This window comes from Saccopteryx bilineata, chromosome 7, assembly GCF_036850765.1.
Source record: "Saccopteryx bilineata isolate mSacBil1 chromosome 7, mSacBil1_pri_phased_curated, whole genome shotgun sequence".
NCBI classification, from domain to species: Eukaryota; Metazoa; Chordata; class Mammalia; order Chiroptera; family Emballonuridae; genus Saccopteryx; species Saccopteryx bilineata.
This window is the reverse complement of record NC_089496.1, coordinates 45,332,099-45,359,528: the sequence shown is the minus strand read 5'-3', so window position 1 is coordinate 45,359,528 and position 27,430 is coordinate 45,332,099. Positions and strand designations below refer to the sequence as shown.

At 45.3% G+C, this 27,430-nt stretch overlaps 1 protein-coding gene and 1 non-coding gene across 2 annotated transcripts in view; one reads left to right on the top strand and one right to left on the bottom strand.

Annotated features, from left to right (window-relative positions):
• The window catches only part of JAZF1 (JAZF zinc finger 1), a 326,805-nt gene that overhangs the window by 172,058 nt on the left and 127,317 nt on the right, over positions 1–27,430 (top strand). Inside the window, exon 2 of the mRNA XM_066239967.1 lies at positions 21,783–21,855. Coding sequence (XP_066096064.1) covers positions 21,783–21,855 — 73 coding nt within the window. The remainder of the gene's footprint in view (positions 1–21,782; positions 21,856–27,430) is intronic.
• On the bottom strand, positions 23,979–24,054 carry TRNAA-GGC (transfer RNA alanine (anticodon GGC)). Its single transcript has one exon. It is a non-coding gene; the product is annotated as a tRNA-Ala (tRNA).

The window sequence follows — 27,430 nt, the reverse complement described above, 5'->3', positions numbered from 1 at the left end:
CATAGCGTCTTCGCGTCCCAGTGGCGAGGTAAACGGGAGGCCTTATAGTTACCCCGTGGGTCAGCCCGCCATCTTATCCCCACCCCCCCTCCAAATGATGGCGTTCTTTCTCAGAAACCACAGTTTCCTGTTTACTTCTGCTCCAGAAACTCCTCGAAGGTTAACTGTTTCACAACCCGAAAGTATTCCGTTTTCTGACACCCAGGTTTATCACTGCTCGCTGGAATCCCGGGACCCATAGCTAGATATGAAGGGAGAGGCCCTGCCCGGCTGACTGTCAGGTTCCTATCTCTGCCGCTGTGCACGGCGCCTGTGGGAGGGACGCGAGAGGGCCGGGGGACATGCTCCTTCCCCATCCTGAGGACCAGAAACCCGTGCACTCACGGGAACCCCTCACACAAGAGGCATGTCCCCACTTCCTTACCTTTGTCTCTGAAGAATGACATCTCTTAACTGAGCAGCAGGAGACGGCAGGAGTTTTTTGCCCTGAGTGATTCTAGTGCTGCATCTATTTGGGTGGCTATGAGACGCTTGGATTCTAACCGCCGTATTTTTACAGCTGTAGAATCGAGTGCTTGAGTTGGTTTAACAGGCAGCCGTGGGTTTGTTTTCTGGCCCACGTCTGCCGCTGGTGTTCTGGGAACATTTGATCTGGGGCCTGTTTCTAGGAACGTGTTCTGTACTTTTTATTTAAATGTGGATGGCCATCTAGCCTGCTTGCTGACCACACCTTAATTTTGAATGCTAGTAAACACGTGTTAAATGATTCAGATGACTGGAGCTGTGAAAACTGAAGATTGACAATTCAATTGGGAGGCCAGAAGGCGGTTTCTTAGGCCCGGGTCTGTGGCCAGAATTAAAGACCCGCTCAAGTCCTGTTTGTGATGTTCCCCAGAGTAATATGCCCTCGGCCTTGCAATCCGAGACGCCTGAAGCCCTGTCACGTATTCCTACATGTCTCGTCATCTAAGATTTCTAGGCCGCTTTGGTCGTTTTCATTGTAGTGGTTCTGGAAGCGTAGCCTTGAGACCAGCAATGTCCCCAACACCTGGGAGCCCGTTAGAAGTGCAGAGTCTCAGGCGCCATCCCAGAGCTGCTGAGTCACAACCCCGGGGTGGGAGTTGAGCCAGGCCCCCCACTTGGTGCCGAGGCGCACCCAGGTTTGAGAAGTACTGTTAGGGTGTAACCCGTCCTGAATGCCTCACCTGTCTTTATCCCCACTTTCTTCTTTCATCAGTGGGCGCATTCCTCTATTTATTCAGTTAGTGTTTAATGAGCAGGTGCTGTGCTGGGTGCTGGGGAGAGGGGTGGCGTGGGAATCGTGGGGGATCCGGCCGCGGTGCATGTCCTCCTGGGGCTGGAGTCAGCAGGTGTTCCTCCGCCTGGCTGCAGAGTACAGTCGCCCGAGGACTTTTTAAAAACCCAGGCACCTTCGCTTAGTGGGTCTTTCCTCCCAGATCCATTAAATGAGAATCACCTGGGCAGTACCCAGGTGCAAACTTTCTTATAAAGCTCTCACGCGAGACCCGCGGGCATGCCGGGAGCGGACGCCAGTCTGGCAGAGTCGGGCAGCGGTGAGTGTGGGGATGGGGGCGACTGGGGAGTGTGGTGGGAGCAGGTAGGGGGGTGCTTTGCCTGCGCTTGGGGTAGGGCAAGGGAGGGGAAGTATCTGCCAAGGTTTTTCTCAAATTTTTATATAAAGGAAACTAAAATAAGGAACCAACCACAAGACCAGAACAAAACTTGGAGGAGAAGCTCAGGATTCATGGCTTCCTCCTTCCATGCCTAGAATCCACCGTCCCTGTGTACTTTGTAACCCTCAGAGGTAGCGGTTCAGAGACAGACTCCCGCATGTGCCCAATTGGGATTCACTCGGCATGCCCACCAGGGAGTGATGCGGAGGCCACATCCAAAGCCGTGGCATATCCTGTGACCTCATATCCTTTCACTGAAAACATCTTTCGTTTTTTTCTTTTTATTTTTTTAGATTTTATTCATTTTAGAGAGAAGAGAGAAGGGAGCAGTAAGCATCAACTCCCATATGTGCCTTGACCAGACAGGCCCAGAGTTTCAAACTGGTGACCTCAGTGTTCCAGGTCACTGAAAATGTCTTACACACTGCCTGGACACCTAGGTTCCCACCTCTAGCCTGTTTTTTTGTTTGTTTGTTTGTTTTTAAGAGTAGGCAGCTCAGGAATATAACCCTACACCCTTCACTGGTCTTCAATGGCCATCCTGTCAAGTTTTCTTCCCCAAACTTTTCATCCTTCCATGCTTTAAGAGTTAAAAAAAAAAAAAAAGCCTTGGCCTGTTGGCTCAGAGGTAGAACATCGGCCTGGCATGCAGGAGTCCCGGGTTTGATTTCCAGCCAGGCACACAGGAGGAGCACCCATCTGCTTCTCCATCCTTCCCCTTTCTATCTCTCTCTCTTCCCCTCCCACAGCCAAGGCTCCATTGGAGCAAAGTTGGCCCGGGCGCTGGGGACGTCTCCATGGCCTCTGCCTCAGGCACTAGAATGGCTCCAGTTGCAACCCAGCAACACCCCAGATGGGCAGAACATCACTCCCTGGTGGGCATGCTGAGTGAATCCCAATTGGGCACATGCTGGAGTCTGTCTCTGCCTCCTGCTTCTCACTTCAGAAAAATTAAAAAAAAAAAAAAAGAGTTAAAAAAAAGTAAAGGGGATGCTTATATCACAAGTAATTCCTTATTCATGCATCTCTCCACTTCTGATTCAGAAGCTGGGGGGTGGGGGGATGTGAAATATTAGCTGCCTTCGCCGCTTGCTGTTCCCGGTTACCGTGCTGTAAGCCAGAAATAGAAGCGACCTGTTTTCAATGACAGATCAAAATTTAGTGCTCTGTTGATGGTCCAGAATGAAGATTTTTTTTTGACACATTGAGTGAAATACGTAGCAGAGCATTTCTGGTTGTGATTTAGCCGACCAAAGTAGTGCAGTTATAATTATATTATTTTTACTCCTGGAGATCATTACCCTGAATGAAAAATGCCTCAGTGTCCGGACTGTTAAGATGGGCACGGTGAATGTTATTTACAACAAAATTATTATTTTCTTTCTGAACTGTTAACACAGCTTTATGAGCAAGTGGAGGCCAGAAGATGGTTGTTAGCATTTAACATGAAATGAAAACATGGACGTGTTTTTCTGGGTTGAATAAAATAAACTCAGCTGTCCGTTATTGTATACACTAGCCTTCTGCGAACCATCTCTGCTTGTCCCTTAAGCTGCTTATAAGGTGGGGAGACAGACCCCTCCAGAAACTGTGCTCTTGATGTAAGTTTGAGGACATACATACGGGTTGGGGAAAGTTACAGTTACAGAGGTGAATATGCAAAACACAGTTCATGCTTGTACTGTAGCCGTGACCTGCATGTCTTTGTCCACACAGCTGTAGACCTATTGATACTTTTGCCCATCGCTGTATTATAAAAAGGCGATGGAGAGAAGACTGGGGGGGTGACAGTCTGGGGGGGTTTGTTTATCATTTTTCATTATGCACCAAGCTCCTTGGGCTTTACATATCTATTCCTTTACATATCTATTCCTTTACATATCTATTCCTTTACATATCTATTCCTTTACATATCTATTAATAGTAAGTGTGGGTTTGATCTGATCTCTGAATCACTGTTATTTTATTTTTTTAACTGGCATATATTTCCCCGGGTTCTCATTACCAAGATGTTAAAAGAACTTAACATGTCCTCTGACCCTCAGGTTTAAACAGCTGAGTGTTTACACGGGGCAAAGGTAATGTGAACACGGATCTTACTGAATGGTGCTTTCTCTCTGCCTTCTTCCTCCTCCCTGCCTTTCACACAAGGAAACGGAAGCTGATGTTGGCTATGTTTAGAAATCCTTGCATGAGGAAGCATTTTTAAAAATTTATTTATTGATTTCAGAGAGCGAGTGCGAATGAGAGAAAGCGAAACATTGATTTGTTGTTTCATTATTTGTGCATTCATTGGTTGATTCTTGTATGAGCCCTGACTGGGAATTGAACCCACAACCTTGGTGCATTGGGATGACGCTCTGACCAACTGAGCTACCTGGCCAGAGCCATAAGTGAGCATTTTAAGAGACCAAGTATGAAGTGAATGCCATCTTTATCACACCTTTACATGCAATCAAATGAATAAATTCTGTTGGGCAATGCATGTTAGAACCCAAAGTTTAAACCTAGGCTTCATTAGAAGTCACTGGACTAAACTGAAATGTAAACTTACAAGAGACTATAATTGAATAGACTTAACCTATATTTATGGAAAGGAGAAAATCACCAGGTGATTATCTTTTTTTCCTTTTCTCTAAGGACCTTTCTTAAATTCTGCAAGTCTCTTGTCCGTTGACTTGATTAATGAATATTTTGCCCACTAAAATTGGCCATTAATTATTTCCTTGGGTTGCAGCAATAATTACATCTTTCAAGTAAAATCTAATTAGCATAATAAGCAGAAAACACCCTGCCAGGTGATGTGGGATTGTAGGGAGCTAGTTAGTTCCCGCCGAGATCGCTGTGGACCATGCGGTAAGCAGCAGTTGGCTTGAGCTGGCTCCCAGCAGTTATGTGCAGAGAAAATAGACTAGATTCCCCCCAGAATGGGAATTTAGATGAAATTTCTCTATAGACAATAGTGTTAGAAAATCACTACCTCGCAGTATGTAACTGTGATGTCATTTAGTAATTAAGAATCTTATTTTTCATTCCTTTATTGATCCTTTCAGTAGTCACAGTTACTCCCCTGCTTCTTTGCTAAGTGCTGGGGACAGAAGAGAAACAGGGTGCTGGCTTTTGAGAGGTTGAGTCTGTTGGGAATATAAACACGTGGAAGTGGAATGAATCCTTGGAAGGGTTTTGTGCACTGAGGCGAATTCTCGCAAGTAGATTCCTAGGATGCGTTGGAGGGGTGGTACCCTTTGTCGAGGACTTTGTGGGATGAATCGGAGATGAGGTTCCAGGTAGGGGAAACAGCTGTGTTACAAAGGTTTACCCGTCAGAGTCTGAGCACAGAAGGGAGTTAAATGAAGGGGTCATCCGTCAGGGTGTGAGGTGCCCAGGACCTGGCAACAGCAGGCAGGGTCAGGGAGGTGATGCTGTTAGCAGCACCTGGGGAGGCGCTCGGGGAAGGGTGGGCAACGGGAGCTGTGCTGCCAGGTAGAGGATGGCAGCCCCTGCCCAAGCGCCACCCGGCTGGGAGGGGAAAGGAAGATCAGACCTGGGCCTCTCCACCTTTCACCCTTCGCCCTTGAACTGCCTGCTGGTGTATATGAACCTGGCCAGAGAGCAGAGGGTCTCAGTAAACCAGCTCGGGGCGCAGAAGGGCAGGTGGTAGACCTGGAGAAGCACCAGGAAGTCAGAACAAAGGGTATGGAGTGTGCACAAGGTATGGACAGAGGACAGGAAGGAGCCGGCGGGCGCTGGAGGGTGGGGCGCAGGGGGAGAGCAGGCAGGGGATGAGCTTAACGCATGGTTTTATTGATTTGTTATTTAGCAAGATTCACGTCTTTTGAAAAGCGCCATTTGGGACTCATCAGCAGACCATAAAATAACTTTCATTGCTGTCTCAACATTTTTAAAATATGAAATAACATCAGGGTGTATTGCACATAGTGAAGTTGAGTAATGTTTTGTGAAACATTTGTGTATTTCTCTGGGGAGGGTGTAGTGGTTACAGTTTTAAAATACACAGCGTAGTGTGAGGTGCAGTAAAAGTGGTGAGAAAACGCCGAGTTGGCTCACGGAGCGGAGCGCGGCGGCGACCTAACAGGAGGAGAGTGACAGGCAGGGTGGCCGATCACATGTAGTGGCTAACGTGTCCTTTAAAGTGTATGTTATCTACCCCTCTTTAGAGCCATTCCTTTTTACTAGCTTTTATGATCCTGAGTTCTTGTCTAGAGTATGAAACCTTATCCCCAGTAAGCTGAGAAAACCCATCGGCCTCTGCCACCCCCTGCCCGAGGCTCGGCTGATAGTGATGTTTACGCAAATCCCCCGAGGTCTCCGGAGCCTCCGAGGAATCCCATGTCCTGTGACTGATTTGATAATGTCTGTTTTACTTACGCCCTTACAGAGAGTTTTACATGTGGTTTGAATGTGTGATAATTTCATCTAAACGTGTCTGGGTTCAAACATCGAAAGGGTTGCCTTTATAAAAGCAAGTTAATTGTGTCTAGTTAGGAGTGGCTTAATAAACTCAGGGGACGCTAGCCAAGAAAGTTTTCTGTCTCTACGGAAAACACATGTGGCTTTGGAAGAGCAATTGGAAAGCTATCTGATGAAGGTCCTGACTCATCCAGAAGAAACATAATGCAGGTGCATTTGCTCCAGGGATAGCAAAGGAAAATGAAATCTGAGTTCTCCATACAAATAACTCGGGCCACTATTTTAGGGTGTAGTTCAAGCCTTCTCTTTCCTACACAGTATTTGCCAGAGAGACTAACAAGTATATGGCTGCTTTGGGTTATTCCCCTTAGACAATAACTCCAAATCTGCCTTAGGCTGGCAGCTGGAGGTAGGGCTTTAGAGGTTACACTGGAGGAGTGTGGTCAGCGTGTGGACTCTCCCTTCAGGCTTGTGAAGGAGCTGGTGAATTCTCTTTGTCTCTGTTTCATAGGGGAGGAAACGGACTGGCTAAAAGCTGGAAGTTAGAAACAGCTAGAACCAGGGCTAGAATCCCTATCTTCTGGTTCCAAATCTGATGTTCTTTAAAATCTCTCACCCAAGGGAGAAACCGAATAGGAGATGCAGGCTTAGTAACGGTGTTGAAGCTTGTGTCACAGGCTCTGGTTTTCATCACAGTTTGTCCCAGTGCTTCCAAAACATTGTATCCATGATACACTATGTTAGTGCTGGGGAAAAAAAAACAAAACAGCCACTTGGCAATTAATTGAGAGCATTGATATTGAATACAGAGTGATGGGACCAGGCTGTGGTCAGTGTCAAATAGCATGCACTTGAAAGTCAGACCCGATCTGAGGTCTTACCTCTCAGTCATGTGATTTGGGGCTTTTCTGAACCTTGTATTGTCCTTTGGGAAAGGGGTGGGGCAGGTACGTTCCCTGAAGGGTTTTCATGAGGACTGCATGTGCACGCAGAACATAGCTCATTCTGTATTGACTCTTAGTAGGTACTCATTTATGGTAATGAAATCTTGATTATTAGTGCTATTTAAGAGCAATTGATCGCAAATGTAGTCCTACAATGTCAACACTAAATCCTTTCAGACCGGACCACCTGAAATAATAATAGTAAATGACAATTTATTAAGTATTGATCAGGTACCAGCCACTGTGCTCTGTGCGCTACATGACTTGTTTCTCTTAAATCCTCGTAATAACTTCATCATGTATAGGAATTATGAATCACTGTCTTTCATATAAGAAAACTGAGACTTAGGCTGAGAAACTTGCTCAAGTCACACACTAAGTAGCAGATTATGACCATAACTTCTATATTATATTGCCTATCTAAAGAGAAATTAAAGCCTTATTTAAAAAAAAGAAAAAGCAACAAAGTCCAGAGAGCTTCCCAGAAATCCTTCCACAAAAGCAAGAATGCCAGGAGCCATCTGCCCGCTGCCAGGGCCTTCCCAGGTGCCCAAATTCACACCATCAGCGAGATGGATCTGCGTTGCAGCCCAGCATGTGCCCCTAACTCATTAGCAAGTAAAATGAAGGCATAACCGCACAGGATGTGGTTGGGGAGAAACGAATTCCCAACCACAGCACCAGCTCTGTGGCCCAGGGGCCTGCACGGCATGTTCCTGGCTCCTCTCTAGGCATGGAGACAGTGTGAGTGACCCCAGAACCTGCCGGGCAGAGCTCCGCTGAGCAGACCTTGACCCCAGGTCTGTCACCAATGGGTGTGCTCATGTTTGATGACTCATTTAGAATAATCAGGTCACTCTGTGTCCACATGTGCAGTATTTCTCTCTATTCTGTTTCTTCTTCCTTTTTTCTTTTAATTGTAAAGCAGTGATTCAGCTTCCCTGGAAGATGAGAAGTTAGACGGGTGATTTCCTTTTGCCAAATCCTTGACTTGCTTCCAAAATGCAAAACTAATATGACCTGATTTGTAACTGAGGTGAATAATAGCAGCACAGGAAAACCACACTGGTTCCAGCAATATATTTTTCAGAATATTCTGAGCCACAATATACTTGAAATGATGCAGTCTTAGTAATTGTGGGAACACACTGTATAGAAAGAAAATCAATGATCAAAAAAAAAAAAAAGATTCCTAGTCAAAGGTCTTATCAGAGTGCTCTTATGAATAAATGAAAATAGCTCAATTCAAGGATTGGTGGCATTTGGTTGTGATTTGGTTTTGAAAATACATGAAGACACTGCCCTCTACATATTTATTAAGTTTAACACTTTATAGAAAGTAAAAGCGGCAGGGGTGGGGAGGAGGTGCTGAGCTTCAAGTAAAGTCTGAATTTTGGCCCTGGTTAGCTTCTTGGTAGAACATCGGCCTGGTATGTGGTTGTCCAGGGTTTGATTCCCAGTCAGGGCACACAGGAGAAGCGGTCATTTGCTTCTCCACCCCTCATCCCCTCCCTTCTATCTCTCTATCTCTCCCTTTCCCATAGCCATAGCTCAGTTGGAGCGAGTAGGCCCTAGGCACTAAGGATGGCTCTATGACCTCGCCTCAGGCACTAAAATAGCTTGGTTGCCGAGCGACAGAACAACAGCCCCAGATGGGCAGAGCATCGCCCCCTAGTGGGCTTGCCAGGTGGATCTTGGTCGAGGTGCATGCGGAAGTCTGTGTCTCTGTCTCCCTGCTTCTCACTTAAGAGAAAAAAAAGTTCGAATTTAAAAGGTTTTTATTGGATTTTGAATTTATTTCTAAAACCTTTAAGTTGCTTTAAATAATTCACTTCTAGTTTTATAGTTGCCTCTATAGTTTGGAGAAAAATGCAAGCTATTTGGTTTAATGACCTACCCAACCAGTTCTCTGTCCCTTTTTTGGTTCCTAAGCCTTCTCAGGGTTTATATTAGTGATTATCAACTGTAGTTACACATTAGAATCTTTGGAGATGGGTCCTGGGCATCAGAATTGTTTTTTAAGCTACCCAGGTGATACTAACAGGCACTTCTGACTGAGAACTGTTGGTCTGTAGGTACCAGGTGGTGTAGAAATGGCTGAAACGGAGTAAGACTTGGCTGACAGAACCTTGGGCATCAGGTCTTGGGACTCGGAACCTGTTCTGAGTGTTTATCCCCACCATTTCTAGCCAGTCCTTCCAAGTACTAAAATCACAAATCATAAGCAAGCGGCGAGTGATTCCTACACTTTAGCAAAAAAGCAGATTTTTTTTTTTTTAACTATAGGTCGTTTTTATCACAGATCAATATAAATCAAATCCTCCAGAGTCCGGTCTACTTGAAACTTGGGACCTTTTGCAGGGAGCCCATCAGTGTCTTATCACTCAATACTTCATATGTAAATTGGGCTTTCTGTCAATAGCAGTTATTATGGTTGATTATTTTAATCTTGATTTTGATTTTCCCAATTAGGGCTTACTTCTTTATCAGCTTTTAGAACCCTGGTTTGGGCTAAATTTATATTTTGGTTAAGGGAGAGGGATGGACATTTCTTTAAGTGCAGATGGGAGAGACGTTGTGGCACATCTATGTAGATTTCAGGTGAACGCAATTAATGGTGTCAGAGCTGCCCTTTAAAGAAAAAGATTGTTGGCAGGTGAGGGTGGGATGGGTTACAGGGGAAAAAGAGGAACAAATGGAAACAGATCTGCATTAATAAATATTCAGACCGAGTCCCACTCCTATGTGAGTGTTTGTAGGTGGTGTTATTACATGGAGCATTGGGTGATGGAAGTTGTGCACACTCATTTTTCACTTTAATTGCTTGCCTGAAAAGATCCTGACAGCTTCAAAGGTTACTGCTGGTTGCATTGTTCATAACTCAGAAGTAATATGCGTGTGCAATTTGCTTCATTATTGCCCACTAATAACCAAGTCTGGAGAAAGTCCTGAAGCCACCAAAGGAGCCATAATTTGACACAATGATTTCCTCATCTTCTTTCTCTCATTCCTTAACTCTCCCAGTTTAGGAGTGAGCCACAGATGCTGTGGTGATGTGGGTCTGATGTTCTTTCCATGAGCTTAGTATGATAAATTCTTAATCCAGAAAAACAAGTCAAGACCTAAAATATATTTCAGGTCCAACTAAAACCATTCTAGTTGTTCCGTGCTCTGTTAAGATTTGGTTTGACTGTGCATAATTGAAAACCCCACAAATAGCAACGGCTTAAGTAAAAGACTTTATAGCTTTCATTTTGAAAAAGTCTAGATCAGTTTAGGGGGGTAGGAGCCATCATAGAATTAGGGATCCAGCCTCCTATTGTGTTGCTTTACCATGTATGACTTCCAATCCCAAGATTATTTCATATCCAAAGGAGATGGAAGAACTCCAGTCATCCTTCCAGTTAGTAAGAGAAAAATACCACAAAGAAAGGCGAGGGATTTTTAGGGGTAGGTGCCCCCTCTCCCCTCGGAAGCCTTATATCCTCTTGGCCAAGACAGTCACTTGTCTGTACCTGGCTCAAGGAATTCTGGGAAATGTAGTCTTTCTAAGACAGTCATGTCCTTAAGCATTGTGGAAGAAGAATGGGAAAATGACTACCGCATACTTTACTTTCTTGAACTTCCCAGATGATGTGGTCTTTCTTTTTCTTCTTACAAATTGAAGGGAAGACCCTCCACCAGCAGAAAGGATACAACTCGCTTAAGGCTCAGGTAATGGTTAGCATTTTTTAGCAATAAAATATTTTTTAAGATTTGTTTTTCTTTTTCTTTTTTTTTTTTTGTATTTTTCTGAAGCTGGAAACGGGGATAGACAGACTTCCGCATGCGCCCGACTGGGATCCACCCGGCACCCCCACCAGGGGGCGACGCTCTGCCCACCAGCGGGCGATGCTCTGCCTCTCCGGGGCGTCGCTCTGTCGCAACCAGAGCCACTCTAGCGCCTGGGGCAGAGGCCAAGGAGCCATCCCCAGCGCCCAGGCCATCTTTGCTCCAATGGAGCCTTGGCTGCAGAAGGGGAAGAGAGAGACAGAGAGGAAGGAGAGGGGGAGGGGTGGAGAAGCAGATGGGCGCCTCTCCTGTGTGCCCTGGCCGGGAATCGAACCCAGGACTTCTGCACGCCAGGCCGACGCTCTACCACTGAGCCAATCGGCCAGGGCCTAAGATTTGTTTTTCAATTACACTTGACATACAACACTAGTTTTAGGTGCACAACATAGTGATAGACATTTATATAATTTACAAAATGATCACCCCATGAGTCTAGTACCCCCCTGACACCATACATAGTTATTACAATATTACTGACTAAGCACCCTAACAATAAAGTGGTTTTTAATTAAGGTATCTATAATGCCATTGCCTACTTAATTGTTTGAAGTATAGTGTAAACATAACTTTTGTATGCACTGGGAAACCAAAAACAAAAAATCTGTATGACTCATTTGATTGCTCCATTTGCTTTAGTGCAACTCTCTGGCTGGCACCAAACCAGCAGTGTCTTCCAAGTATGCCTGGGTCTGGTGGCAGCCAGCATTCTCGGCCACAGCATGTGAATGATGAGTTTCTAGATTTTCTGTGCGTCATCATGTCACCAACTATAAAATGGAGATAATCCACAACAGAGCAGAGTTTAATTTCAAAACATTTTATGAGCTAAGGAGCTGAGTAGTAGCTACATCTAACACATTGCTTAGTTAATCCTCATTTCAGCCCTAGGGCAAAAGTGCTATCCTTATTAGCACTGTACAGATGAAGAAAAACAAAACCAAAAGCTAATACTTAAACAGATTATATGGCCGGTATTAAACTGAGGCAGTTTGACTGTGTGGAGCTGCAGTATAGTCCTAAGCAACACCGAGACGTGGAACAGCTTGTCCCAGGAGGGGGTTATTAGAGTAGGGAGCCTTAGAGACTCAGGTACCAGGTCATTTAAAATACTGTACTCAGTTCTCTTTTTTCCCACCCCAGTCTTTTATAATCATTTCCTTGTGAAATGGACCAATTACTTGGTTTCAAATGCGATGTAACCTCTGGCTTTTCTTTCTCTCTGCTAGAATTCTTCTGGACCTGGTGGGTCCTCAGTCAGTACTTACTGATTAATTGGCCGAGTTGTATGTTAGGTTTTTTTGTCTGCGCCCTCGGGTTTGTACTGTGTGTCGCTGCTTTGTTTTGGTGGACGTGCTCGGGTCCAAGTGCCTGTCGGAATGCGTGGCATTAGGATGGGATTCTCAGCACTTTGGTTCCTATCTGGATCGTGAGCCTTTTATCTCTTCTTTCTTGGAAGCCTGGACTTCTTGGTTCTGCAAAATGTCTCGCCACACATCAGAAGCAGACCCCCTTTTCTTGTCTGTCAAACCCTTTCACTTTCTAGTTACTTCCTTACTTTTGGTAATGAGGCTCTCAGAGCTGTAACAGAAGAATCTCGAATTTCCATTTCTTTCACCCAGGCTTACATTTCTATATTCTGGTTTCTCCACCAGTCTCCACCCCACCACCAGTTATTTTTCTAAAGTGTGGACATATCGGGTTACACCGTCCGCAGCTCTCCGTGGTCTGAACACTGGCGTTTCCAGCCGTCCAGGATATGGGCCCGACCCGAACGGCAAGGCTCACTCACACTGGACTCTTTGCCAGTCCCTGCCCGTTGCTCTCATCTGCTCCAACCGTTTTCTCTCCTGACTCACCATTTTCTAATCTTCTCTGTCTGGAGATTTAGGTTAAGGCTCATGTAAAATTTCCTTTAGGAAGTTTTTCTGATTCTCATAGAGAATCACGTTTGCTTTCTACAGCAGTCAGTACATTTTTCTAGATTGGCATTCATCCCGGTCTGTCTTCGATTGTTAACTGTGAAGTGGGTTGTCTGTCTTGCTCACTTGTGAATCTGCCAGCTTAGAATCTTCCTTGAGCAACTAGCACATAGCAAGAATTCAGTATGTCTCTTAGTTTGTTTTTGTGGGTTTTTTTTTCTCTTCTCCATCCATTAAGAAGGCCTGAGCTTTTTATCTTAAGTTCAAACAACCTCTTCTATCATTCTTCTCTTGTAGCTTCCTAACCAGCTTCTGGCCTCTGGATTTAGACCACAGAAAATAACAGAAATTATCATCTAGACACAGTCTAGGAACAGAGCTCCATTTCTCATGGAGCTCTAAAGCCGGGGTTTCTTGACGTTGGGAACAGTGACATTTTTAGGCCAGAGAGTTTTTTCTTTCTGTTGAATTTATTGGGATGACACTGGTTAACTAAATTACAGTGGCTTCAGGTGCACAGTTTTACAACACGTCACCCGTACGCCGGATTGTGTTTCCCTCCCCGAGTCCAGTCCCCTCCATCGTCGTGGATCCCCTTCGTCCTTCCTCTGCCTCCTCCCACCCCCTCCATCATCGTGGATCCCCTTCGTCCTTCCTCTGCCTCCTCCCACCCCCTCCATCATCGTGTATCTCCTTCGTCCTTCCTCTGCCTCCTCCCACCCCCTCCGTCATCGTGGATCCCCTTCTTCCTCTGCCTCCTCCCACCCCCTCCATCATCGTGTATCCCCTTTGTCCTTCCTCTGCCTCCTCCCACCCCCTCCGTCAGTCACACTGCTGCCCGTGTCCATGAGGTTTCCTCTTTATAGCTCAGTCCCTCCAGCCCCACTCCTGACAGCTGGCAGCCTGCTCTCTATCTGGGAGTCCGTCTCTATGGCCCAGATAGTTCTTTGTTGGGAGATGGGGCAGTGTTGGGGCTGTCGTGCGTGTGTGTGTGTGTGTGTGTGTGTGTGTGTGTGTTAGGATGTTTACAGTATCCCTGGCTGCTTCCCATTAGAAGCCAATAGAACCGCCCCCCCCCCCCCAGCTATCTCCAGACATTCTGGGATGGGGGCAGGGAGGGCGGGTAATCAGGGGATTGTCCATGGCTCAGAACCAAGGATTAAAAGTATCTCTCAGAATATTTTATAAGTAATGAATATTGGCTCTTCAGCCCTACTACCCTCCTGTGGGCTTTCTGCCTCAAATCTGATGCCATTTTTCGTTCCCCTGACTTCACCTGTGAATGACTCCCTGTGGCTCACTCCGTCTTCAGAGCCCAGCTCAGTTCTCATTCATCCCTGAAGCCTTCCCAAACTAGCACGAGCTGCCCCTTCCAAAGTTCAGTTATTCTCAACTTTGCATCGTTTTGTAGCCGTCTGAACACCTGTGCTTAGTGGGTCTAGTTTTTATGTAAATACAGGCACTGGTCCAGTCATTCACACGGACCGGTTTCCTCTCCCGTCTGACGCTCCTACTTGAGCAGCCCGAGCTGGGTGCTCATCTTTGTGCCTCTCGGGTTCTGCACATCCAGCGCATTCATTTACTCGACATGCCGTGAAAATCACAGCCCTGCCCTGAGGGTTTGTGGCCTCTTGAGATCTGGGCCCTTACACAGCTTCCATTTTGAAACTGGTTTGCAAACATGTAACATACCGCATGGTGGAGGCGGTACATAGGCCAGTGCCTGGGAGGATGGGTAGGATTTCCTTGGGAAAACAATTTTAGGCAGAAGAGGTAACAGGTCTCTTTCCATATACAAGTATTTCCCTGCAGCCTTGAAGAGAGGACTACTGGAGCCTCATTCCCTGCCTTCTCTCCCAGGCCTCAGCATCTCCCACAGGCAGGTCTCCCCTCTCCCAGACACCGTGTATCGGCTCTTCCCTGGGCAGGGGTGGCCTAGAAGCTGTATGTGGTCTTCAGTATTACATGCTACTTGGTTCCAAGATCAGCCTCGTTTCTGGGGAAGCAGACATTGAATTTGTGCGTGCATGCGAGCATGCATATAGCATTAAATGAGACCAAGTTTTGTCCTTACTCTTGTTGGAAAGAATTTTATTATTGTGTAATCCCAGCACGCCAGACTCCAGGGCTGCTGTACACAGAAGTACATGCTGTGTACTTCACAAGCATACCTGGCAGCTGTAATGATCTCTGGCAGGCCCTCTGGTCATAGGTAACCAGGTGTATAAATTGCACACTGTCACCACTTAACAGGATGCACTGATAGTGTCTTAGACATAGGGCTACACGTCTTACACTTAGGGGACAAATAGCTACTACTCACAAGCAGTCATCAATGACCCTGGGACTTTAACAGGTTGGTAAAGAGTTAGAAAGCCCCCTACTCAGAACTGTCTATTTCTAACTACAATACTTTAAACCTCTGGCCAAGCCAGACACCGGCAAGGCAGCAGCGTGCCACGAAAGGGTTCTCAGTTGAATAATGTTTATTCATTCACTTGTAGAGGAAAACTCGGGCTACAAATGTGAACATGAATGCTTTTTTTTTTTTTAATAGATGGTGTTATTGTGCTGCACAGTGTCCTGACTTTTAGATATTTAACTCGTAAAGTTTACAGCAACACTTAACTGCATCTGGATTTCACATTGAATTTGGGAAGGCAAGAATCTCACCGTAATTTGCACTGACTGCCCTGTAATGGAAATTATGGCTTGGGAAAAGTTTCAAATGACGTGTCTATAAACTAAGGAAAAGTTGATCCATTCAAAGGCTGGTTATGTGCAATTGTAGGATTTTCTTTCTTTTATTATTTTTTTTTTTTTTGGAAAGGGCCATTGCCAACAAGAAATCCTTATTTCAGCAGCTGAAGTAAACTAGCCATGAATTAAAAGTTGGTCTTTGTAAATTGTTGGTTCATCAAATTCAGTCCTAAAAGTGGAGTGAAAGTACAACAGAACTGTGCTGAGCTTTTAAGAGTGCTGTAAGGATTGCACGGAGCGCAGTGTTACCGCCGGATGGTGGCGAGGCCTGGACTGTGTAGGACGAGAAACCTTTGTAATGGCCAGACTGCTGGGCGGGACTCTGCCCCAGCCTGCAGTCAGGGGGTTCGTGTAAGTAGGCATGTCACCTCACCTCCCCAGCGTCAGTGTGCTCCCTTCTTTGCTTCTGTCTCCCTCCCCCACCATTTGTTTGTTTTAGTGTCTCCCATTCCTATTCATGACTTCTCCTCAAATGTCTAATGATCATTCCTTTGACTGTTCTTGGCTCACATTTAAGACCGAGGCCAATAAAAAGCTGATGAGAGGCTCTGGATGGAGGCATGGATGGGGCTTGTTGACCGTGGACTTAGCTGGAGGGAAATCATTTAATTAGGGAATGGCCAGATGTCCGCATCTGGAAGTCTCTTCTCTGAGCCCACTTAACTTAATCAGAGAGGAATCTTCCTGACCAGCTGCCAGTGTTCTTGGGAACCGTGGAGTAGGCCTATTTCCACTTTTAATCCCCCCCACCCCCGTTTTCAGCGCCGGACAGGCAGACCTCGGGAGATGTCAAGGGTTCCGTTCCAGACCACCGCAATAAAAGGAGTATCGCAATAAAGTGAGCGGTAATCTTTTTGCTGCTGGAAGGTCTTGCCTTCAGATTACGTGTAAAAAAAAAAAATCTGTGAAGAGCAACAAATATGAGATATGCCTGTATGCTCCCCGCCCCCCTCAGCTGGGCTTGGTCCCCTGACTCAGTGTTTCTGGCTAATCGACCTTTTCAACAATCCTTTTGTTTTCAGCCCTGACCCTTCCTTTTCTTGCCTGTTGCCAGACGGGGCCCCTCCAAGGCCAGGGCCGCTCCAGGCTTCGGCGGCAGGTTTGCCCATTCATCAGGGTCCCCCCTGCTGCAGGCGCTTGAGGCAATAGCTTCCCCTACACACTGCCACTCCTGAGTGGGGTTCCCATCTGTCAAAGCACTGGTTGAAATCACTCATCTGCTGCTGGTCTCCCCTTCTATCTCAGGGAGTTTATTCCTCTATTTCTATTTCAATGGGAACTTAGATGGGAGACAAGCGCCCTTGAGCCATCTGCCATATTTGACCAAAAGTCTCTCATTTGTTCATCATAAAATGACTTTGTATATCCGCTCAGTAGCTGCTGTGCACCTCCTAGCCCTGGGCCCTGAGTGTGGGAGAGAACGGAGAAGCTGAGACAGCCCTTCCCCTCTGAGAAGTGGGGAGAGGGGAGAGGCTGTGCCCAGGGAACACCTCTCTGGACATGCACGCCCAGGACCGGGGCCAGCAGAGAAAAGGGGAGGGGCCTTGTGGAAGGCTGTGCTGCATAAACTGAAATTCTGTGGCTTTAGGAATTTGACCGTCGGGGGAGGACTGGGACCAGACCGCACCCAGTCATTATTACCGAGTGCGTCCAAAGGAAAGGGCTGTGTCCAGCCCAGCTCTTCAGAATCACTCCGCTGGCTGGGTGGCTGCCGCCTCTCCAGGGTCTCGCAGCGCTGTAAACTGCCCAGCTGCTCCCCACCCACGTCCTCTCAGGCCTCCCACGGTTGCTGTGCACTCTATGGAAAGAGTCTGGCCTTGGGAAGATCGAAGATTTGCAGCAGGGTGCATGACATCATGTCTTCCCCTCGCTGCTGCCTCCCAGCCCGAGACTAGCTCACTACTGATGGAGACCTCATTAGTGCTGAGAGATACTACCCCTGGCTTGACTGTGTTCTACGGAGTCTCATGTATATAGCAACCCGGCAATGCAGACTAGCCAAAGCCCATGAGCGCATCAGCCTAGTTAAGCCAGTAAACAGCCTTGATAGCATTTTGATGTAGGCTTGAAGATAGCACGAAAGGCTCTACATGTGTCACGAATTCAGATGCTCAGTTGCCACTGGTTCCCAAAGCCAGTTGACGAACATGGCCTTCCTGGTTGAACAAGAAAGTTGGTCTGTGCTGTTTGCCCTCTTTGGCCACGCTGCAATTCCAGTTCCTATTGAGAAGGGTCTGAATGTTGTACCTGCCTTATTTCTGACACCTGCCTCCCTTTTTTCTTTGCCACTTGAGTCCTACCGGGCGCTATGGAAGGCTTCCGCTTGGTGCCCGTGCCCGGTCCTTACTGAGTGTAGCTGGTGTCTTAGCTATTATTACCCCGAGGCAGGGACGAGAGAAGAGGCAGAGCTCTACAGGAAGGACTCTCATCCTCAGCAGGATGCTGTGTTGTAGAAATTTTCAAGTAAGCTCAGATGTTATCGCTTGGGTATTTTCAAATACATTCTAATATTTGACTTCTCTTAGCTCTCGGTCCACTTGAACCCTGTGAGCGTGCCAGAGGTAGTATGAGGCAAAAAAATGTAATCTCAGTGGTTGATTTTTTTTTTTTTTTTTGGCCCTGCTGAAAAAGTCTGGGTGTTGCATCTTTCTTTCCGTCTCTTCTTAGTGATACAAAAGTGGTCGAGGAGTGGACGTGGCTGTCTACAGCCACACGATGGAAACATTACCTTCTGGCCAATCACCTAAGGAGCATCTCGTGGCTGTGCAAACTCACGTGTTTCTACCCCATGGACCAGTCACTGAGGGGGATGATCTCTTTGGGCAATGGCAGCCAATGCTCCAGTTTCGTATTTTCGTTGGCGTCATAAACAGGCCAGAGAAATATCTGGGAGGTGGTGTACGACGGTTGTAGCAGCTCACGTCGGGGTTCTCATTGGTGTGGCCCGTGGCAGATGGGTGTTCTTTTTATTGAAGGCAGTACTATCCAGTGGGTAGTGTTCTTCTCACCGGTGTGCGCCGATGAGGGACATTCTATCTTCGGGGGAGTGTGTCATCGTCCTGCTGTGAACATCCTAGTCTCCGGTAGCTGTAATCCTTTCCTGTAGTGAGTTTTTAGCTGCAGACAGTTACTTTTCTGTCAGGAAGGGAGAAATAATGAAGGCGGCCCTTATATTTCCACTGACTGTGAAGTGCTCCGCGGTGTCGTTAAATCCATAAAATGGTGAGTCATGGTCACCGCACACCAGCCAGCCAGGAAGTGGGTGGCGGGGTTGGGGCTGACCCTCCGGGCGCACCGTGCAGGCCACTCCTGGTCTGTGGGCACCAAGTGCCCAGTTTTGTTTTAGGAACGTGAAGCTTGAATGGATGTCCGAGGACACATCTAATCTGGAAAAGCTGCTTGGGGGCCCGGAGGACATCTGTCTGGAAGTCCCGCTCTCCTGTCAGTTACCAGAGTGTACATTCTAGAAAAAAGAGGAGACTCCCCCTGGTGTGAGATGCTTCCACAATGGTCTTTTTATCTTGGAAGGGGTGGCATTTAGAAACTTCTGGAAGTCCATTTCAGGGCATATGAGCTAAGTCTAGCAGAGGTAGTGGAAGGTGCTGAAACAAAGTCAGGAAAGTATTTCGGAACCTTGTTTTGCAAATAGGATGCAGACATTCCAGATTATTTGTGAAACAATATCACAAGACGCAGCTTGTGTGAATGTCAGTGGCCAGTGCCTTTTTTGTTTGTTTGTTTGTTTTTGATGCGTCAGAACTGTAAAATTTTATATTATGTGATATTTTCTTCCACTTCTCCATAGAGGTTCTGGATTAGGAAGAAGAGTAATGCAAATTGTGGTGTGTGTATGTGTATGTGTGTACACATCTGCTCTAATAAAAGAAAAATGAAACAGTCAAGGTAGTATTTAAAATATTTCAGAAATCATGTCATTTGGAAAAAAAGGAAAGCATGAGAAGATATTTGTGGGAATGCTGTCAAATTGAGCATCAGTTACAAAAATAAAGGCAAAAGTGGAAGACATAAAAATTTTTATTGGCCTCTTGACTCTTTTCTCCTTTATACACACATTTTAGACTCGGAACGACATTCCTGTCTTTCGGAATAATATACCTGGTGCCGTCATACAGAATAATACATCTGATGTCTTCATACAGAATAATACACCTGATGTCGTCATACAGAATAATACACCTGATGTCGTCATACAGAATAATACACCTGATGTCGTCATACAGAATAATATACCTGATACCGTCATACAGAATAATACACCTGATGTCTTCATACAGAATAATATACCTGATGTCATCATAAAGAATAATATATCTGATGTCGTCAAGCCCCAGGTGTCTCTGTGAAGGAACGAGTGTTAGTGGATCAGGTGCGGGCGCCCGTCTCGAGAGCCAAGCATCTCAATCATCGATCCCTAGACTTGAAGCAAAGTGGTTTTGTGCGTTCTTGAGACATTTTCCACATGCCATTTACAATCATCGCCTTGTTCTTTCTCATCTTCCTTTCTTTTCATGGTTTTTGTCTCCAACCTCTTGTGTCGCACTTTATTAAGCATCTAGAAAGACCTGGCAGGACCGGCCTGTCAGTCACCATTGGCTCACGTGGCCTGTCCAGCATCCCAGTGCACCCTGTTGGGGACAAAACACCTTCCCCAGTGAGCAGAACTGACTCTTCTCCAGGAAACGGAAGTGAGGTGCACAGAGCACCTCAGAAACATGGATATACTTTGGGGTTATAGCAAACTTAGATCGCAACACTAGGTGTCCCTCTAAAGTGGTTTCCATGTATTTAGAGGACCACAGGTTGTCATCGTAGGCCCATGACCGACAGTCCCGATTGCAGTGTCATCATTGGAGGAGGGGGAGGAAATGCTGACTCATCATCTATTCTCTCTTGTGCTGTCAAACTCTTGACTTGATGGAGCCATTCAGAGAATGTCTCCTGTTTCAGAAGTAGGCTTTCAAGATCCTGCAGTGGCAAAGACCCAGGAAGCGGGGTTTCTTGAGTAGGATGTCTGTGACATTCTTGGCACAGGAAAAGCGATGGAATGAACCCGAGATTATTAACACATCAAGAAGAAATTGCTACTACTGTCCAGTTTTAGTCTGGGAGTTGGAAGTCTTGTAAACTGAATTTTTGTGCTGTTTTAGCCACCGCGCTCTACCCCATGTGTCTGCGCCCCTACCCCGTCTCCTGTTAAATGCATTCTGGAGTTGAGAGGGTGGATCCTACATCTACCGCCTGCAGTTAACACTTCCTCTCCGAAGGTCCTGGAAGCATCTGTCATTCCATCAAAGAAAATGGGACTGCCAAGCGCAGCTGGAAGAGTGCTAATAATGAGATGGTTTTAAGCGAGGTTGTAATGAAAAGAAATCTGTTTGAAAGGTCTGAACCTTTTTCTAAGAAAACAAAAACGTGCTCTGCCTCCTCCGGTCTTATTACATAAACATTGCTCTTGCATATTTAGCACAGTCATGTCACTACATGAAAAGCTTGAATACGTTTCTAGTTGTGAAAAGTGTGGGTTTTTTTTGGGGGGTACTATGTTGGAGAAGCAACCTTACAGAAGGTTGCTATGGTGTTGAATTCTGTCTCTTGGAGAGGAAAAACCCCTCTGATGAATGTGGTGGATTCCGAACCAGTATGAGAATTTCTGATTGACAGTCTAGAAAAGTGACAATAAACTCCTTGTACAGTGAAAAAGAAGAGCTGCCCTCCAGAACGTGGATCCCAACCCAGAAAAGTGTTCAGCGGAAACGAACAATACTCTGCAAGATTTTCAAATTGATGGCGCTTTCCAATGGCAACTAATTTGTTCCAGCATTGAAATGAGCATAATTAACAGAGACTTTCTTTCTTAGGCCGATTAACCACCAAAAACCATGCCAACATTGTAACTATAAGCAGTGAAAACCAATATTTATGAGGGGGATTGTGCAAGAGTTTGTGTGACAGATGGACATTTTATCACTGTTGATGTTTGGAATTCCCTTGAAAAGTAATGCAATATCTTGTTATTTATGAATGAGTGAACAAAATGATTTTGCTGTGCTGACTTGAGTTCTTTAAAAAAGAGGTATACTAAATTAATCTTTTTCTCTATTTAGCCTCTATTACTTCATGTTAGGTAGGCTCGTATATTCTGATGCAAAAGCTTAAAAATCATAATTGTGTTTTTATTACAGATACAGACCCACGTGTTTTAGAAAAACAAGAATTACAGCAGCCAACCTATGTTGCCCTCAGTTACATTAATAGGTAAGCCATTTTCAGAATTTATAGCAACCTCCTATCTGCCACATGGTTATTTTTTAAATGTGTCTTTTTAACCGAGCAGAAAAAATGTTTTCAGTTCTCAAATATTTACAGGGGATTATTGAAAATCAACCTTTATATGGAACTTTCTTGTTTCTCTCTTGGGGTGATGTACTGGGGATAGTTCTTTGTGCATACGGTTGAAAACATGACTGATTTATATGCTCACTCTGGAAGTAGTTTGTATGCAGAATGAGAATATGCTCTTTGGACTCCATAGGGCAGTTCAGGAGATTACTGGATTTATGTTTGAGTGAAACTTTTAAACGCTGAGGTGAAGAGGTATTATATGAATTCCAAACCTTGTTAGAATATCAGAATATAGCAGAATAAATAAAACATTGAAATAACTTAATATCAGAAGGTTATTTGGTAGCAGCTCATCTTTTAGTAAAAAGGCGCACAGCAGCTGACCCGTCTGTGTAGAGTAGCATGAGATTTTACTGCGAGCGAGCGTGTGAGAGCAAGTTGAGAAAACAGTTAGAACTTGATCTCTCAGGACTAAAAGGGGACTTGGCGTTTCAGCCAACTCAAATAATTAAGGAGACAGTGATTTTTTGGAGAGAACCTGAAATGAACTTACGTTTAGAAAATGCACACCCCTGAAGAGAGAAAAGCAAAGCAGAAGCAAAACTGGTTTTTAATGAGAACGAAAAACTCTCTGCTCATAATTCATTGCATGAATTTCTGTTGACTGTCCCCTTTTTTATATACGACTAGGAATGTTTTCAGTCTGTTGGTACCAGAGCTGAGGCTCAGGATCTGAAGTGGACAGCTGGGAATGAATTATCTGTCCTGTTTCATTTTAATGCCTTTTTAGAAAACTTAACTTCAGTCTTGTCTAGAGAGAACTTTGAATCGGAGGTGCCTGTGCTGTTTTAATTTCTTTTATGAAGTGTGTTTTTAGAAGGATTCATTAACATAAACATCTATTTGCATATCTCCTTTGGATTTCCTATTTATCAACCTTCCCTGAAAGTGAGGAAAAAAATATCTATTTATCATTACCCATCGTTTTTGAGATGCTTAGAGCAGAACACCTTGGAAATCCCGTCAGATGCAAATAAAGATGTATGTGCTTTCCTGGACTTCTCAAAAAAACCTGTGTTATTTCCAGTGATTAGCATAGGTTTTGAAAAGTCTTTCATTATACATTAGAATTATATGAATGTTAATTAGCCTACTAGTGTGGAGGCCTGGGATCAATAGGCTTATAGATTAATTGTGGCATTGAATAGGACTTTTTAGGGCTATTGTGTTTTAGGTAAAATGTTACCTAGGTATATGCAAATCCGTGTGATGCTAAGCCTTATTCTAATAAGAGTCGGAGGTTGTTGTATTCATTTATCCTGCTTATATTGTCAGCCATGTTAGCAGCAAGGATCCATTATTACACAGGTGTTACGCTCACTAAAGAAATAAATATTCTGCCAGGTCTGATTTGGGACTGCAAAAGAAAATGAGTAGGGACAAGGGCCACAGACAAAAACACCACCAGAGAACTCGAATCAAGTGGAACACGTCCAAATCCTAGAGCGTTGGTATCATCGGCACTTGTGAAATTTCTTGGCTCAGTCTTCTGGGAGAAAATGAGTCACTTTTTAAAATAACCTCTTTATTATCACATCTGTATGGAGACATTGTAGAAAATTAGAAAGTATAATCAAAAAATTTTTTTAATGAAAACATCACATTCCTACCATCTGGATATCACTACTGGTAACACCTCAACACACATTTTTTTAGGTTACCTTAAAAAAAAATGCATAATTTTTTTTTTTGGATTTTTCCAAAGCTAGAAACGGGGAGGCAGTCAGACAGACTCCCGCATGCGCCCGACCGGGATCCACCTGGCACGCCCACCAGGGGGCGATGCTCTGCCCATCCGGGGCGTCTCTCTGTCGCGACCAGAGCCATTCTAGCGCCTGAGGCAGAGGCCACAGAGCCATCCTCAGCACCCGGGCCATCTTTTGCTCCAATGGAGCCTCGGCTGCGGGAGGGGAAGAGAGAGACAGAGAGGAAGGAGAGGGGGAGGGGTGGAGAAGCAGATGGATGCCTCTCCTGTGTGCCCTGGCCGGGAATCGAACCCGGGACTTCCGCATGCCAGGCCGACGCTCTACCACTGAGCCAACTGGCCAGGGCCAAAATGCATAATTTTTAACCAAAAGCTGAGTGTTGCAACCTGCTCTTTAGTCTTTGAGCTCTGCTTCTCCATTTCAGTACACTTGAATCCAGTCCGTGCCTAACTCAGATCCTATTTAGATTTTCCCGGATAATCTGAATACATCCTGTATTGTTGTCTGTCTCATTCCGCACCCAATCCAGGACAGTCATTGTACCTGGCTGTTTTGTCCCTCTTTTAATCTAGCTCAGTCCCTTTCATTGACGGTGCTGTTGGAAGGCGGGCCAGGTGTCCCACAGAAGGCTCTGGCTTTTCTTTTCTCTCCACAAGACGTCCATTTGGTGGGTTCCTCCGTCTTCTGTACTTGCCATAACCGAGAATTTGGATCTGGAGAAAACCGGTTTTGAAGCAGACCCATGATGTATCAATATTTGGAGGCCTGAGGAAATAGAGAACTCATCCCGTGGCATCCTCGCTGATAGAGAAGTAAACGCAAGTAGGGGATCGATGATTTACTAGTGATTTTTAGGGGAAGAGAGGGACTGTGTGGCAGGTCGCCCAGGTTACTAACAACCCTCTGCACTCGGGATCCCGTTCTGGACAGCACCACATTCGTGACACAGTACCTAACACATAGTAGACACGCTGGATGTTTGTTTGTAGATGGTGAATAAATGCCTAGTAAAGGAAAGAGGGCAGAGCAATGGACGGCAGCAAGGAGGAAGCCAAGTCTGGCCGTGGGGAACGGTGCTAAGAGGAGCCTGAGGGGCCACAGTGAAAGTCCCATGAGAGACTCCAGAAGAGACTGACGTGGGTGAGGTCATGCGGAAGGAAGTCGGCTCCTCGGCAGTACCCTGACTACAGCGGGAAAGAGTGCTGTCTAAAAAAACACACAGTGGGCCCTGACCGGTTGGCTCAGCGGTAGAGCGTCGGCCTGGCGTGTGGAGGACCCAGGTTCGATTCCTGGCCAGGGCACATAGGAGAAGGGCCCATTTGCTTCTCCACCCCCCCTCCTTCCTCTCTGTCTCTCTCTTCCCCTCCCACAGCCAAGGCTCCATTGGAGCAAAGATGGCACGGGCGCTGGGGATGGCTCCTTGGCCTCTGCCTCAGGCGCTAGAGTGGCTCTGGTCGGGGCAGAGCATTGCCCCCTGGTGGGCAGAGCATCGCCCCTGGTGGGCGTGCCGGGTGGATCCCGGTCGGGCGCATGCAGGAGTCTGTCTGACTGTCTCTCCCCGTTTCCAGCTTCAGAAAAATACAAAAAAAAAAAAAAAAGAAAAGAAAAGAAAAAAACCACAGTGGAACAAATAAAAGATTTTTTCCCCTGAAACGTCAGAGGAAAATAGTCTAATTTTGCTGAGCAGTGAGGGCAGGAGAAGAATGAATATTTCTTTGCTCATATGTCTTATTTGTTCAAGTCCAATGTACTTTTGGGAATTTCAAAATTGAGATGGAACTTTCTTTGGCAATTAACTGAAATCAAAGGCGTTGGGATCTTTAAAATGGAACTAGCTTTTTTAATTATAAAAAGAAAACAATTAAGTAGAAACTGGAACCTTTATGTCTGCTTGATATTTCTTCACCCTCTTGAACATAATGTGAAGAACAAATCTTTAATTCTTTTAAAATCAGGGCTGTTACAAGCCCTGGCCAGATAGACAGTTGGTTAAAGCATTGACCCGATATGCGAAGTTTGCTGGTTTGATCCCAGGTCAGGGCACATACAGGAACAGATCAAGGTCTCTCTCTCTCTCTCTCTCCCTTACCCCGTCTCCCTTTTCTCTCCCCCCCTACCTTCCTCTCTAAAATCAATAAAACAAAATTTAAAAATCTGTTACAATACCTGAGCAGATTTTAAGATAGAAATGGTTTTATGAGCTTGGGTGAGACTGACTTAGTGAAGGTTGTGGGAACAGTTCTGCCGAGTAAAAGATGGATATTAATTTTAAGAGGAGGAAGTTTTATCAATTTTGTGACATGAGGAACAATGACAAGTCTTTGTAATGGGAAACTTAATTGCTTAGTCTGTGTAATACACACCTGGAAAATAAAGTATAAAGGACAAGAAGAAAAGCTAGAAGATTCTGAATGAGAGAATATTGAAGAAATACCACTACAAAAGAGCGAAAAATAACAGTTTTATGCCTGGTACTAGTCTATGCTAAGCACTTCTTACGTTGCCATTTCACTTAACCCTGTGAAGGAGGGACGGGGATGATCTCCATTTTTCAGGGGCAGGCGGTGAGACTTAGACGTCAAATAAGTCTCCATAGTTTTCCTGGGCTGGTAGAACAGGGAAGAGTGGGGTTCAAGCCTGCCCTGTCAGGCTCCAGGATCTATTCCTAATCACTGGACAGCCTGACCTGTCAAGTACTAGTTTAGAAAAGTAAGAGGAGAATTTGGAAAACTTATGTTGGAAAAATAGGGTAGGACAGCTGGTCCAAGGGAACACAGGCAAAAATAAAGACCATGCTGTAGATGATTGGAGGGCAGCAACCTAATAAAATGAAACAGTAAGGGACGGCAGAAGCTAAAAATGTTATAAGAGTCGTGACCAATAACTCCTAAATGATAGGCTGCCACCAGGAAATGAGCATGCAAAGCACATCCTAGCTTAGCAGGCCTCGGCTCTAGTGGGAAAGGACATCTTAGCATCTGCTCTCAGGAGGAAAGAGAGGGCGGGGCCCAGTGAGCACACCAGCCACTGTATCCATCACATCTCATCAAATAGGCAGGTGATAGGTGAGCTGCGGAGTGAAGCCAGCTGAGTCTCCATAAAGGAGTAACTGAGATAACTTAAAGATATAATAGCATACATGGCCATGGTTATTTTCCCTACAAAACGTTTTTTTGTTTGTTTGGTTGGTTGGTTGGTTTTTTTTGACAGAGACAGAGAGTCAGAGGGATAGACAGGGACAGACAGACAGGAACGGAGAGAGATGAGAAGCATCAATTCTTTGTTGTGGTACTTTTTAGTTGTTCATTGATTTTTTTTCTCATATGTGCCTTGACTGTGGGGCTACAGCAGACCGAGTGACCCCTTGCTCAAACCAGCGACCTTGGATCCAAGCTGATGAGCTTTTGCTCAAACCAGATGAGCCCACGCTCAAGCTGACAACCTCAAGGTCTCAAACCTGGGTCCTCCGCATCCCAGTCCGACGCTCTATCCACTGCGCCACCGCCTGGTCAGGCTACAAAACGTTTTTATTAAAATAGTATAAATTGAACTTTCCAAATTATTAACTTTATACAAAATAATATACATATTTTAAAAATTAATCAGTAAAGGAATAGTATGCCTAGGCACAAACTGGTACCTTCTTGCTCTCAATCCTTGTCATTTACTACCTAATAAAAATCTAATATTCTTTTATACCTAAACTAGAGCTCTACTCAAAT